Consider the following 12,226-nt stretch of genomic DNA (forward strand, 5'->3'; position numbering starts at 1 on the left):
TACTACGAGGACTCCCCTTCGGTCGGTTCTACGACAATATGTTATTGTGTTTACAGTAGCAGCTCAGGAAATACTATATCGGCGTCGTCTCTGCAAATATATAGTGTCTCTTCGCGTTTTCACTTTCGACAACACCGTGCACAAACGACTGTGAGCAAAGGGATCAGTCCGGAGGTCGAGCACGGTTTGCGTTAGCATCAAATCTTGACATAGATTTAATGTAGTTGCATATGCGGGTCACAGAGGAAACTGTCTTCGGTTCACTGTCATAGCGAACGGTTTGTATGGAATGCGGGGGGATGCAGTGGCTTTCAAATGTATTGAGAAGTCGGAGATTGGTTGAGGAAGCGACGATGCAGCACGACGACGTGCACACACGCGTTTCTGACCAATCCCATTTCTACCGAAAGGTTACATACTCCAGGATGGGTTAACATCGCAAGATAGTCGAGTGTGTATTCTGGTGCGTTCAATCGAGTCTGCTCAGCTTCTTTCACAGGCTGTCTGAACTAAAATAAAATTCGACATGGCTTCGTCAGTGAAATGTGTGATTTATATCACTTGCGATGCTTACAAAAATCGCCTGGCAAGTTGTCTAGAATTTTGTCACTGAAAATCCATCAACATAGACGTTGAAAGGGGGGAAGGAATGCACGCTCAAGACAGCTTTCAACGTCTTGGAGAATTGCCGGGAAGAGGACGTCAATGGTGTCGTCGAAGTTTGTGGTCCAACAACGCCGTGAAATGAAGCAGAGGTCCTCATAGTACTGAGCAAAGAGCTGTAAAAACAAAACATGAACGTTAAGAGCGCAAGAACACAGCATGACGTGGTATACACAATAGCACCCGATGCCGACGGTATCTCGTGCTTAAGAGGCTGTTCGGCAACCAGATGTTGCCTAACATTTGGCAAATGTCATGTGCGGATTCTCGGCTTCAAGCGTCTCAATTGTCGGAGCTCAAACCTTACATCTCATACCTGTACATCTACCATGAATTCTTATCTTATTGACTACTATCGTCAACAGAGACTTTGCACCTCTGTTGTTGCACTCACCGCTCTCTGTGCTAGCTTTACTACAGTCCTTATGGCTCAACCTGAAGTAACATCAATGCCAGACAATGCGGCAAAGGTGCACTGGCAAGAGACAGAAGTGGACGTTCTACTCCAACATCTGATTGAGAATCGGGGCAGCGGGGTGGTGATGGCGGGAACTTCACAAATACTACCTTCAACAGCGCAGCAACTGCTATCAATGACAATCACGCGATTCAAACAATAGGCCCTCCGAAGACGGCCAGGATGGTTAGGACAAAGTGGACATCGGTATGTGATCATTTCTCGAATGATTATAAGTTTACGAGCATGTTTTAGCTCAAAAAAATCTTCAATCAAATCGAGAATTATCGCAATGTGTCTGGTTTCCATTGGGATAATGTGCGGGGGGCTGGAATCGAGGGTCGTGCTGCTGGTGATGTTTGGGATACGTATGTTAACCCCAATGTATGTAATGATGCTCAATTCTATTGCATTTGACTGACGCCCAAAAGTCACGAGCTGTGATGCGCCCCTTTCGCAACAAAGGGTGGGCTCGATACGACAACATGCAGCTGATCGTAGGTGATAATAGCGGTGCTCGTGGAAGGCACGCGTTGCACCCAGCTACTGCGCCCCCTCCGTCTGTCAATACTGCAGATGACGTGCCTGATGTTTTTGACGGAGGCCTTGGCCTTCTTGATATGGATGTAGACACTGCTGGAGCCGCTGCCCCCAGCGATGTGCCAGACATGAGCCCTGATTTAATGATGCCACTTAGCGCCCAGCTTCATGGAACCTCTGCTACTTCTCAGGCTGCCGGCTCGCAGTCCAGTAAGTGCATGCGCACCGACACTTTTGTCGACTCTTCATCTCAACGCACTGGTGCCCCTCCCGTGTCCAACAATCCTGTTCCTCTTTCATCAATGTTGATATCATTACCGGCTCCCAAGAAGGCACGAGTTTCAGCACATGGTGGCATGCAGTCAGGGATAAATAGTGCCGCAAAGATTGCTGCCAAGATTACTCCAGCAGTTGCCGTCATGAACATGCAAGGTAGCATCAACCGTCTCACAGATGTTATTGAGAAGACCATAGCCACTCCGCCTCCGCTTCCACCACCAGTCCCTCAGGTTGTTGTACCAACTGTACCAAATATCATCTCTCGCGGCCTAGAGATTATGCGCAGCAAAGATGGAGATTTTTTGTCAGTTGGTCAGAGAGCCAGTCTCCTGCGCATATTTTCCCTTGCAGGAGGGGATAACAAGCTTGCTATCTATGTTGGGCTCGAGGATGACTACGAGACACGCCGTGCATTTATCTTAGAGCTCTTGGACTCTCCACTGCTGCAGTAGTACTATCATATCATTTGTATTGCCGTGCTTGTTACATTCTTGTCTTGTACTAACATGTAGTATCTATTTCATGTACTGCTCATTCTACGTGTATTTCATGCATCATTGAATCATATACTAATTGGAACAGATCAGATACAAGTACATGGTACTTGCTACTAGTGAGAATTAATCCAGTCCATAATCGTCATACTCGTCATACTCGTCATCCGAAACATCGTCGTTGTCCTTACCAAGAGCACGTCGTTCTTCTAAAATACGCTGATACTCAACCCACATTGCGTGCGCTGTCCTGCATGATTTGGGAATCATGCATGGACATGACTACTAGGTATCCCCCTAAAAGACAAAGTCTGTTAGCTTAGTCCTCAGACTAGTCAACCCATACCTTGGTATCAAACCTTGGTCCAATAGTTTCAGTTTTCCCTCAGTGATTCATGAATCCACCATGTTTTGAAGAAAAGTCATATGTGAGATGGGAATCACATAATGACCTAGTTGATATGAGAAGCAAAATGAAGGTTAATGTATTGCCTTTCATTTGGCTTATTCACTTTGGCTAGAGAAACCCATAGAGAAAAGTTCAAAGCCTAACAAAAACCTATCTAAAAAGCCCGCGTATTGTGTACTATTATTTGTTCCATTATTTCTGAGTTGTTTTCTCTAGTGTTTCTTTACTTTGCTTTTCTATTAGGATGCTCTGACTAATCAGATGCTTCATAAAATTGTACCTACAGGGTATGATGTCATAATGATGTCATAGGACTTCACCTACACTCCTGCAGGTATTTTGGTTGAAAGATATGATATCATAGTGATGTCATAATGATGTCATGTTCCATGGAATTTGCTAGAACATTCCAATGACTCATAATGACTCATAGTGACTCATAGTGACTCAGAATGATGTCATTATCCCACCATGAATATTCTGGAATGTTCTTTTGCACCTGCTAGAACATTCTGCTCCAGTTTTTGGAATATTCTTCTCACATTCTGAAGTCATTACATCACCTTTTTACTTACATAATATTCCCACACAAAATGTATATAAGGAGAGCCCATTCTCCCCCAAAAAATAGATCTCCCACTTGTTGCATTCAAGAACTCCCACTTGAGCAAATTGAACTCTCACCTAAGAAGCTTCAGTCTGAACAAATTGCTGCTTACAAAGCCCATTTCCTTTGTAAGAACTGTCCAGGCAAGTGCAGGGAAAGTGTTTCCCTTGAGATTACGTAAGTTTCTCGCGATAGAAACCCAGTTTTGTGAGACCAGTGTTCTCACCACGTAGTGTTTACTGACCAACACGAGCTTTGGTCAACGTTGTTATTTGTGAGACCAGCGTTCTCACCAGGTATTTGTATACTGACCAACACGAGCTTTGGTCATTGTTGTTATTTGTCATTGTTGTTATTTGTGAGACCAGCGTTCTCACCAGGTATTTGTATATTGACCAACACGAGCTTTGGTCCACGTAGTCACATTTGAGACCAGCTTCTCAACAGTTAACCATATATTCAGGAAACCAGTTCAAGTGTCTAGACGGTATATCCTAGACAATCCCATAGTTTCAATCAGAGATAATAAAGCTCCGGCTAAGTTAATCTGACTGATTGGTTTAGCGAGCCTCCCAAGAACTCACACATTATCTACCACGAAAGAAGAAAAGTCGTAGACCGTGTTAATCGAGGACTGGCAAGAAGTCTTATCCAGTGTAATTGTGGTGTCATTACATTCTTACACGTTTTCATATAAGACCCTCGGTTATTAAGACAGCGCAATGAGATCATGCTGCGCGTGCAGATCGTTGTTTGCGGCCGGAGCTTCTTCTACTGCCTGCTCCCAGTTTGCGGTGTGCGTGCTGGGAGCGTCTGAATGGTCTGCTTCAGGTAGCACACCTTCCGAGGGATCATGAAAACGTATGAAGTTGTGAATGCAGCACAATGCAGCTGGAATCTGCGCTTGTATGTCCATAGCATATGGCGGTGATAGATGGAGGATTCGGAAACGTCGTTTGAGGACACTGAAGATCCGCTCGATGACATTTTGAGCGGACGAGTGACGCAGATTGAATAACTCTTCTTTTGTAGCCGGCCTGTAAATAATCAGCACATTGTAGAAAGAATAACACCAGTACACGTACCTCATACCTGCACGGCCCCATTCTGCAAGGTGGTAGCGCACATTGCGGTATGGAACGAGTAGTTCAGGCCGCAGAGGGAAGCCTGCATCTGCAAGGAAGTATTTCCCTGCAGGAATGCGAAGGTCATGGCCCACTGCAGCCTCGTAGATACGTGCGTCTGTGGCCGACCCTTCCCAGCCGGTGAGCGCGTAAGTAAAATTCAGTTTGAAATCACAAGCAAATAGGCAGTTTTGTGAAATGAATCCCTTCTGATTGCGGTAGGGACCTCGTTCGAATGCGCAAGGCGAAGCATGAATGTGGCTACCATCAATGGCCCCAATGGTATCTTGGAAAAAACGGCCAAAACTTAGGGTCAGAGCGAATTCTATCAGGAACGGAGTCATCCGGCAAGTGAATATAGTTTGTGTAGAAGGGGGAAGATGAGAATATCTTGACCATCTTGCGAAAATAACTAGTACATAGGTTATACATTGAGACATCCACAAAAAATAACTATTAGTGCGTACTTACCGAGAAATTGTTTCATTGGAGCGTTGAAATCGTTCGCCGACGTGCCTGACACACAGTCCTGTGACAGACGTATATAGAAAAATCGCGAGTTGTTCCTCGAGCGAAACAAATTTGGAGTTGGTATAGCCAAGGGTACGAAGCTCAGATATAAGCTGTTCAAAAGCATGTGCATGCATGCCACGTTCACAACGAATCCGTTCTGGGTGGCCAGTCAACAGCTCTATCACCCAGGCTTCACCAGAGAGAGCAGATGTGTGATACGGTTCTGGATCTTTGGCATACACCGACTCTAGTATATTGGCTGTAGCGCTGATTAAAATGCTGACTAGAAGGATTGAGTGTCAGATGAGGCGGCGTTGAACTTCTGGATGTTGGGGCATGAAACGCTGGAGTCCCGATTGAGGATCCATTGGTGTAGGGACGCATAGAGTACAAATGTAAGGACAGCGTATTATACCCTACAGCCCATATCAGCGTGCTAGGGTTAGTCCGAATTGGGCCTATGATCCAAGCTCCGAACTTTGGCAAAATCCAAGCCGAGATGACATTTGGCAAATGTTAGGCAACATCTGGTTGCCGAACAGCCTCTAATACATGTAGATAGATGTTCTCACATCGGGGTTATCAATATTTAGGAGAGGTTTATATGTTGTACAAGATGTGAAGAAAATATTTGAAATTTAAACCAACATAAAATTGGGTACACAACTTCAAAATTTGGTGGTGTTTTGCACGTAATCCAACATATCAAGTATCCGCAACCATATTCCCACGGACAATATGTCAGCAAATATAACAAATATAATCAGACTCCATATGGCCGCTTTAATTTAAAGTTTTATCTTCACATAAAACTTCAGGCAAAATTTGAAATTTAGATGTTATCTCATCTAAACTTCAAGTTTAAATGGGGGGACAGTGTCTAAACTTCAAGTTTAGACAGGACAATGTCTAAATTTCAAGTTTAGACAGGACAATGTCTAAATTTCAAGTTTTGTCCGATGTTTTACGTGAAGATAAAACTTAAAATTACAGCAGGCATATGAAATCTGATTATATTTGTAATATTTGTTGACATATTGTCCGTGGGAATATGGTTGCGGATACTTGATATGTTGGATTACGTGCAAAACACCACCAAATTTTGAAGTTGTGTACCCAATTTTATGTTAGTTTAAATTTCAAATATTTTCTTCACATCTTGTACAACATATAAACCTCTCCTAAATATTGATAACCCCGATGTGTCTTTTGGTGGAAACCAAGTACTGGCACCGATAGCGTTGCGTAAAGATTAGCTAAGGACTCGGACCCGAGTTGGACGGTCGATAATGGTGGTCTCCGTGTTGTCTCCGTACAATGTTCATAACCACTGTTCACTCGTCCGCTGGTGTCCAAAGCAAAGCTCAAAGGTTGGATAGTACTGTACATATATCAAAATATTTTGTCATCCGGATACGCCATGAATATCGAATAGCAAGTTGTTGGCTGAAGCTTAGAGCCTGACGATGGCTGTTCAGAATAGTACAATACTCTCCTAGATATCGTACAAGACGAGGCCACACCAGTTTCAGTCTGCCAGAGGCAGGCCAGTCGCTCTTGCTCCAGTGCCAAGTATTCAAGGTGATAATCTCTAGCATACATATACTAGATCCTAGCTCAGTCAGAACATACGGAGGTCAGTTTTCCCCTTGACTATCATGCGAGGCAGCCTTCAGAATGCGCCATATGTCATCCCCAGGGTCGCATTTCCTCAGGTTGTCGTAGTCGTACCAAACAAGCACGCCAACCGAGTCCGCAACGATCGCTTGTTGTGAATACGAATAGAGCACGGCATTCAGAGTGAACTGCGTGCGGCTCGAAGAGATAGTCGGCCTTTGACCAATCAAAAGCTACTCGTGGTTATGAAATACGTCACTAAAGAAATGATGCAAGGAAATCTCACTGTGTCAGGAAATGTTACCGGTCGTCTGAAATTGACGTTCGTCGATTTGAGTATGAGCGAGACACCCTGACCCGCGAGCATTGCCTTGGCGCGGTTTTCACCCCCAAGAACTTTTCCGAAGGCCATGAGCCACACCATGAGACCCTAACCATGCTTCAGTGTGGGTGGACTTTGACAACATAACACGCTAACCGATTCGATGAATCGCACTGCATATCGATATCGACAGTGGCAGATTCGTGAGCGACTCTCGTTTCTGTCAAAGAAGATTCAATCACTTACGGTATTGTGCATTGTTAACATGTCTAAAAAAGATGATGAGCCCGTCCTTCAACCCTTTCATGAGGTGCCTACCGAAATGAATCTTGATGTCCCCATTCAATGCTCTGCTCCCATAATGACCCCGCATCACAACCCATAGAAATCAGCTTAGTTCTGGCGTTCTCTGCCAGGGAGCCACCTCCAGTAGGATGGCTGATCTGAAATGGTGTAGGATCCGGGTGCGAGGGAGGAGCGTCCGAGGATTCAGGCGCTGTCTGCCTTGGTTCAATGTGAAATGGCGAAGATGGGTCCCGGAAAGCATCTTGAAGGGACTACAGCGAGTAGAATCTCAAACTCTCGCTCGAGGATAACCATCGGAAGCACATTGAAATCACCTTGATCGATGAGCCACTCAATGACGCTGTGTGATGTAAAAAACGCGGTCGTCTAGAGCGCAGTAGAACGCGTGCATGTGCCAATGCTCCAAGTGGCTTCGATGAGAACATAACATTAAACTCGGAGCTATGTGGAACCACTGCAGGAAGAAATATAAGATGTAGTGCCAGCTTAGCTGGCCCTACTACTACTGACGTGGCAATTGCAAAGACGGCTAAGTACTTGCTTTTCATTCAATATTTAAGGGATCCCATAATCTCCAGCGCACTTCGTGCACACAAACCGTCAATCCATGTGTCATATCAGTAATGCATTTTTATTGTGTATGATAAACCTATTGCCTGACCTGTTCAGCGCATCCGCATTCTCTGATTTACGCGTATGCGTGTTTAAAACTCGCTTTATACGACCGTGGCCGCATGAGAAGTTGAACACATTTTCGGCACTGTCAAGTTGCTCTCTGGAAAGCCTGGTTCACTGAGTAAGCAGCAATGAGATGGCATTGGCAGAAGGAGACACGTATGAGACCGGTGTTGTAGCCAGTTATAATGCAGGCCCATGTAATTGGCACACGATTCACGCCGGACACGTTGGGGCGTTCAGACTGGATTGAAGGTCTGATTTGGGGTGAGACGGTCTGCGGACCCATCGAAGGGTGGCACCAGGCAAACAACCCAACCCATTAGTCAGCAGGATCGTTGAGGCCACCAAGTTCAGTCCGCAAGAGGCAGCAGGCACATCTATGCTAACGCTGTACATTGATTACCGGTTGTTGCCGCTCTATTATCCAATATTCAAGAGTAACCAATCTACCATACATCTACCAAGTCCGAGCTCAGTCGAAGCATATAAAAATCAGCCCTCCACTTGACCATCATGCGAGGCAGCCTTCATAATGCGCCATGTGTCATCCCCAGGGTCGCATTTCCTCAGGTTGTCGTAGTCGTACCAAACAAGCACGCTATCCGAGTCCGCAACGATCGCTTGCTGTGCATACGAATAAAGCACAGCGTTCAGAGTGAACTGCGTGCGGCTCGAAGAGGTGATCGGTCTGTGGCCAATCAAAAGCTACTCATAGTTATGAAAGACATCACTAAACAAATGTTACAAGGAAATCTCACTGTGTCAGGAAACGTTACCGGTCTTCTAAAATTGATGTTTGCTGATTTGAGTATGAGTGAGACGCCCTGACCCGCGAGCATTGCCTCGACGCGTTCTTCACCCCCAAGAACTTTTCCGAGGGCCATGAGCCACACCATGCGACCCTAGCCAAGCTTCAGTACATACGGACTTTGGCAACAACTTCAACATGCCGACCGATTCGATGAATCGTACTGCATATTGACAGTGGCAGATTCGTGAGCGACCCTCGTTGCTCCTGTTCAAAGAAAATTGGAACCCTTACGGTAGTGTGCATTGTTAACGTGTCTGTAGTAAGAAAGATAATGAGCCTGTCCTTCGACGTCTATGAGGTGCCTACCGAAATGAATCATGGTGCCCCCATACGATACTCTGCTCCCATAATGACCCTTCATCATAACCCATAGAAATCAGCTTAGCTCTGGCGTTCTCTGCCAGCGAGCCAACTGCGTTGGGGTGGCTGGACTGAGATGGAGTAGGGTCTGGGAGTGAGGGAGGAGAGTCCGGGGATTCAGGACCTGCCTGTCCTGGAGCGATGTGAAATGGCGAAGATGGGTCTCGGAAAGCATCTTGAAGGGACTACAGGAAGTAGAATTTCAGACTCCCACGAGGATAACCATCAGTAGCATACTGTTTAAATCACCTTGATTGATGAGCCGCTCAATGACGCTATCTGAGGTAAAGAACACGGTCGTCTAGAGCGCAGTAGAACGCGTGCATGTGCCAATACCCCAAGTCGTTTCGAAGAGAACATGACCTGTAGCATTATGTAATGCCAGCACCGAATCAGTGTAAGAAGAAATACAAACAAATTTCCTTTTCGAACGGATCGCATTTACGCACCAGTCCATATTCACTTTGTCAATTAGATTCTTCGAATCATACGGATTTCTGCTGATCAATAGTTGTTGTTTCCGGGGCGTCATATCATTCCTTTCTGTGGAATTTTCTGCAGTTTTCGGGGGTCAGTCTCAAGCTTCACACTCAGGCTGGCCTCGGTCATGACTCCACTATGACTCGGATGATCTAGTATGTGTCCGAACTTCGAGTGATAAACTCTGCGCCTGAACTCATTGTACTTATTTATTCTGTAGCCTACCATTTTTTGACCAGCTGATCGGTATCGCGCCCATCGATATCTTTACGTTCAGATGCTAATTTCCAATTGCTCCAGTGCGTCGAATTGGTGAGCTTTTTGTTATCATGGATCATAGAGCTCTTCTGGCAATTGTTCTTGCATTTTCCTGTCCGAGTTGCAGATATTCATTCCTGTGTACTACAGTTCTTCATGTAAGGGCTGCAATAGATCGGCGAGCTTCTCGAAAACATTTATTGGCCAGATATCATGCGATGCGCGATAACGATACTTTAATCGATAACGCTGTACAAATCTGCGCATTGAATCAAGTTAAAAGCCCGTGTCCTGTGCTCTTCATCCAAGCCCTTGTCTAACCAATCCTCACAACACCGGTAATACAGTCCTACTTCCCATTTATGAAAGGTCATTGACAATAGCTTTTAGCAGTAGCCTTCGGACGACATAGACGACGCAATGCACAGATGTCTTCAGATTGCAGAGCTGTTTGATGCTGTTTGCAAACGAGTTCTTGCGACTGGGCATCATGGATCCCTCGCGGCTCTCTGTAGAACTTGTCGTCTCTTCCATGAACCTGCTCTTAACGTACTTTACAAATCGCTGGAGAGTCTTCGTCCATTGATGTTTTGTGTCCCTGCAATCGTTACCATCGGAAACAAGATTGTGAGTTCCGACCCACAACAGTTCGCGACAGTATATTGAAATCACATATATGTAGACTACGTTCAAAGAGTTATGCCTTTCAGACTGGCAGTGAATGCAATATTACGCCAAAAGAGTTCATTCACTCAGGGTCAATGACCAAGAAGAAGTAGTCATCGACAAGACCATTCTACATGCACTAGCTGCTTCATCCTTCGCACCCCCAATGTTTACTCATCTCAAACGGCTTTGGTGGTCACATAATTCTGCAGATGCTTTACCACTCCTATGCTCCCTGGTCAACCCCAGACTGGAATGGCTAATTTTGCATGATATGGATCCAATGCTTCTTCCGCCCGTTGTCCCCCACATCACCTCTACCAACTCTCTTCGCATCGCATGTTTCCCCGCAAAATATAGCATGAGGCACATACATCCTGACGTGTTCCAAAACTGGCGCAACTTAAAGAACCTTGTCTGCGGTCTAATCAACGATGCAACGCTCTATAATCTCGCAACATCTTCTAAGCTTACACATCTCACTATTCAAGTTGACGAGAAGAACGACTACGGTGCCCTCATGAAACTGGCCGGCCAACCAGTGTTTACCACTCTTCAGGGGTTCGACATCACCGCGGCTCGCACTTTCCACTGCATCCCTATCCTTGAAATCTCAGAGCTACCATCGCTACGCTCCCTCTATATTCATTCGACGGAAACGGGCTTAACAGATGCTGAGCTCCATCACTGTTTTCTGCCTAATCTCACGTCACTGTCCAAATCTCAGGGATCTCCGGATGAAAGAATTGCAGGTATCCCCGCCGAAATTCCCTGTTGGCTATATCATCACGTTTGATATCCTGAACACGCTCTTCTCCCTGCGTCATTTGGAGGCACTGCGTCTCGACACAACTTGCACCTTTTCCCTCAACGACAAGGAGCTTGCGCAGCTGGCCGGCACGTGGCTGAAATTGCGTACACTTGAACTGGGGACCGAGAATGGCTGGCGGCAACCAAGCAAAATTACTCTGCAGGGTTTTGCAAAGTTGTTGCGGCGCTGCCCAGTGTTATCGGTAGTTGGTCTTGCTATGAACGCCTGGGCACCGGATATCGACCATCGACGACCTGGAGGAGGGACCCGTAGAAACGGTCTAGAAATCCTCCGAGTGGCTGATTCTAAGGTCACGGGCCCATTGTCCGTTGCAGCGTTCTTGTCAGACATTGTACCTAACGCTGAGATAACGGGCTACGAGATCGGGTGTGACGTATATGAGACGTTCAATACTCGGATGTTGTATCGGGAGAGGTGGGAGGAGGTTTCCATGTTGCACCCTCTGCTTGTCAACTTGAGGAGGCAAGAAGCAGTAGGTTTGGGATCGGACGAGTACTTCAGAGACTGAAAGTAGTAGAGCCTCACTAGACCTGTTATAGCTTGCAAGTAACACAGTTCACGGAGCAGTGACGTTTACGTCTGCCACCCTTTTACATAGACGTATATGGGGCCTGGCCTTGTGGCTTGACGATGAACATCATATTCTTATTGTCGAATCCGAGCAAGACACGGTACGCATGCCGGCGAGACACGCAGCTCTTGTTGTATTGCTTGAATTTCGATGTGGCTCTTGCAAAGTGTTTACACGAGAAAGTAGACTTGGCCCGAGAGAAAGTAGACTAAAATATATTCGGGGGGAAAGGATCAACT

The 12,226-nt window shown here is 45.9% G+C and overlaps 4 protein-coding genes across 4 annotated transcripts; 2 read left to right on the plus strand and 2 right to left on the minus strand.

The window, feature by feature from the left end:
* Positions 1 to 992: 992 nt before the first annotated feature.
* DFJ58DRAFT_724961 (uncharacterized protein) lies at positions 993 to 2,391 on the plus strand (the record flags this gene model as incomplete). Its single annotated transcript, XM_041385159.1, has 4 exons — positions 993 to 1,133; positions 1,196 to 1,327; positions 1,376 to 1,504; positions 1,552 to 2,391. The coding sequence occupies 4 exons, from the start codon at positions 993 to 995 to the stop codon at positions 2,389 to 2,391; spliced, it is 1,242 nt and encodes a 413-aa protein (XP_041246782.1).
* Positions 2,392 to 6,568: 4,177 nt separating this feature from the next.
* DFJ58DRAFT_912325 (HotDog domain-containing protein) lies at positions 6,569 to 7,682 on the minus strand. The gene is made up of 6 exons (XM_041395262.1): positions 7,646 to 7,682; positions 7,344 to 7,582; positions 7,272 to 7,294; positions 7,182 to 7,198; positions 6,990 to 7,133; positions 6,569 to 6,936 (listed from the first exon to the last, which is right to left on the minus strand). The coding sequence occupies exons 2-6, from the start codon at positions 7,406 to 7,408 to the stop codon at positions 6,724 to 6,726; spliced, it is 462 nt and encodes a 153-aa protein (XP_041246783.1). The 5' UTR covers positions 7,409 to 7,582; positions 7,646 to 7,682; the 3' UTR covers positions 6,569 to 6,723.
* A 703-nt stretch (positions 7,683 to 8,385) lies between these two features.
* On the minus strand, positions 8,386 to 9,543 carry DFJ58DRAFT_773665 (HotDog domain-containing protein; the record flags this gene model as incomplete). The annotated part of the gene is made up of 6 exons (XM_041389342.1): positions 8,386 to 8,714; positions 8,768 to 8,911; positions 8,964 to 8,980; positions 9,052 to 9,074; positions 9,127 to 9,365; positions 9,430 to 9,543. The coding sequence occupies 6 exons, from the start codon at positions 9,538 to 9,540 to the stop codon at positions 8,502 to 8,504; spliced, it is 747 nt and encodes a 248-aa protein (XP_041246784.1). The 3' UTR covers positions 8,386 to 8,501.
* Positions 9,544 to 10,338: 795 nt separating this feature from the next.
* Positions 10,339 to 11,924, plus strand: DFJ58DRAFT_724964 (uncharacterized protein; the record flags this gene model as incomplete). Its single annotated transcript, XM_041385160.1, has 4 exons — positions 10,339 to 10,545; positions 10,601 to 10,635; positions 10,675 to 11,145; positions 11,312 to 11,924. The coding sequence occupies 4 exons, from the start codon at positions 10,339 to 10,341 to the stop codon at positions 11,922 to 11,924; spliced, it is 1,326 nt and encodes a 441-aa protein (XP_041246785.1).
* Positions 11,925 to 12,226: the final 302 nt, after the last annotated feature.

This window comes from Suillus subalutaceus, assembly GCF_016647625.1.
Source record: "Suillus subalutaceus strain FC151 chromosome Unknown DFJ58scaffold_23, whole genome shotgun sequence".
Taxonomy (NCBI): Eukaryota; Fungi; Basidiomycota; class Agaricomycetes; order Boletales; family Suillaceae; genus Suillus; species Suillus subalutaceus.

Bases quoted from the DNA above. Each gene is read 5' to 3' on its own strand.
- DFJ58DRAFT_912325 (XM_041395262.1), bottom strand. From the start codon at position 7,408: ATGGGTTGTGATGCGGGGTCATTATGGGAGCAGAGCATTGAATGGGGA. The intron at 7,295-7,343 runs GTAGGCACCTCA...CATCTTTTTTAG, and splicing joins GGACATCAAGATTCATTTCG to ACATGTTAACAATGCACAAT. The intron at 6,937-6,989 runs GTGAGATTTCCT...AACCACGAGTAG, and splicing joins CGGTAACATTTCCTGACACA to CTTTTGATTGGTCAAAGGCC.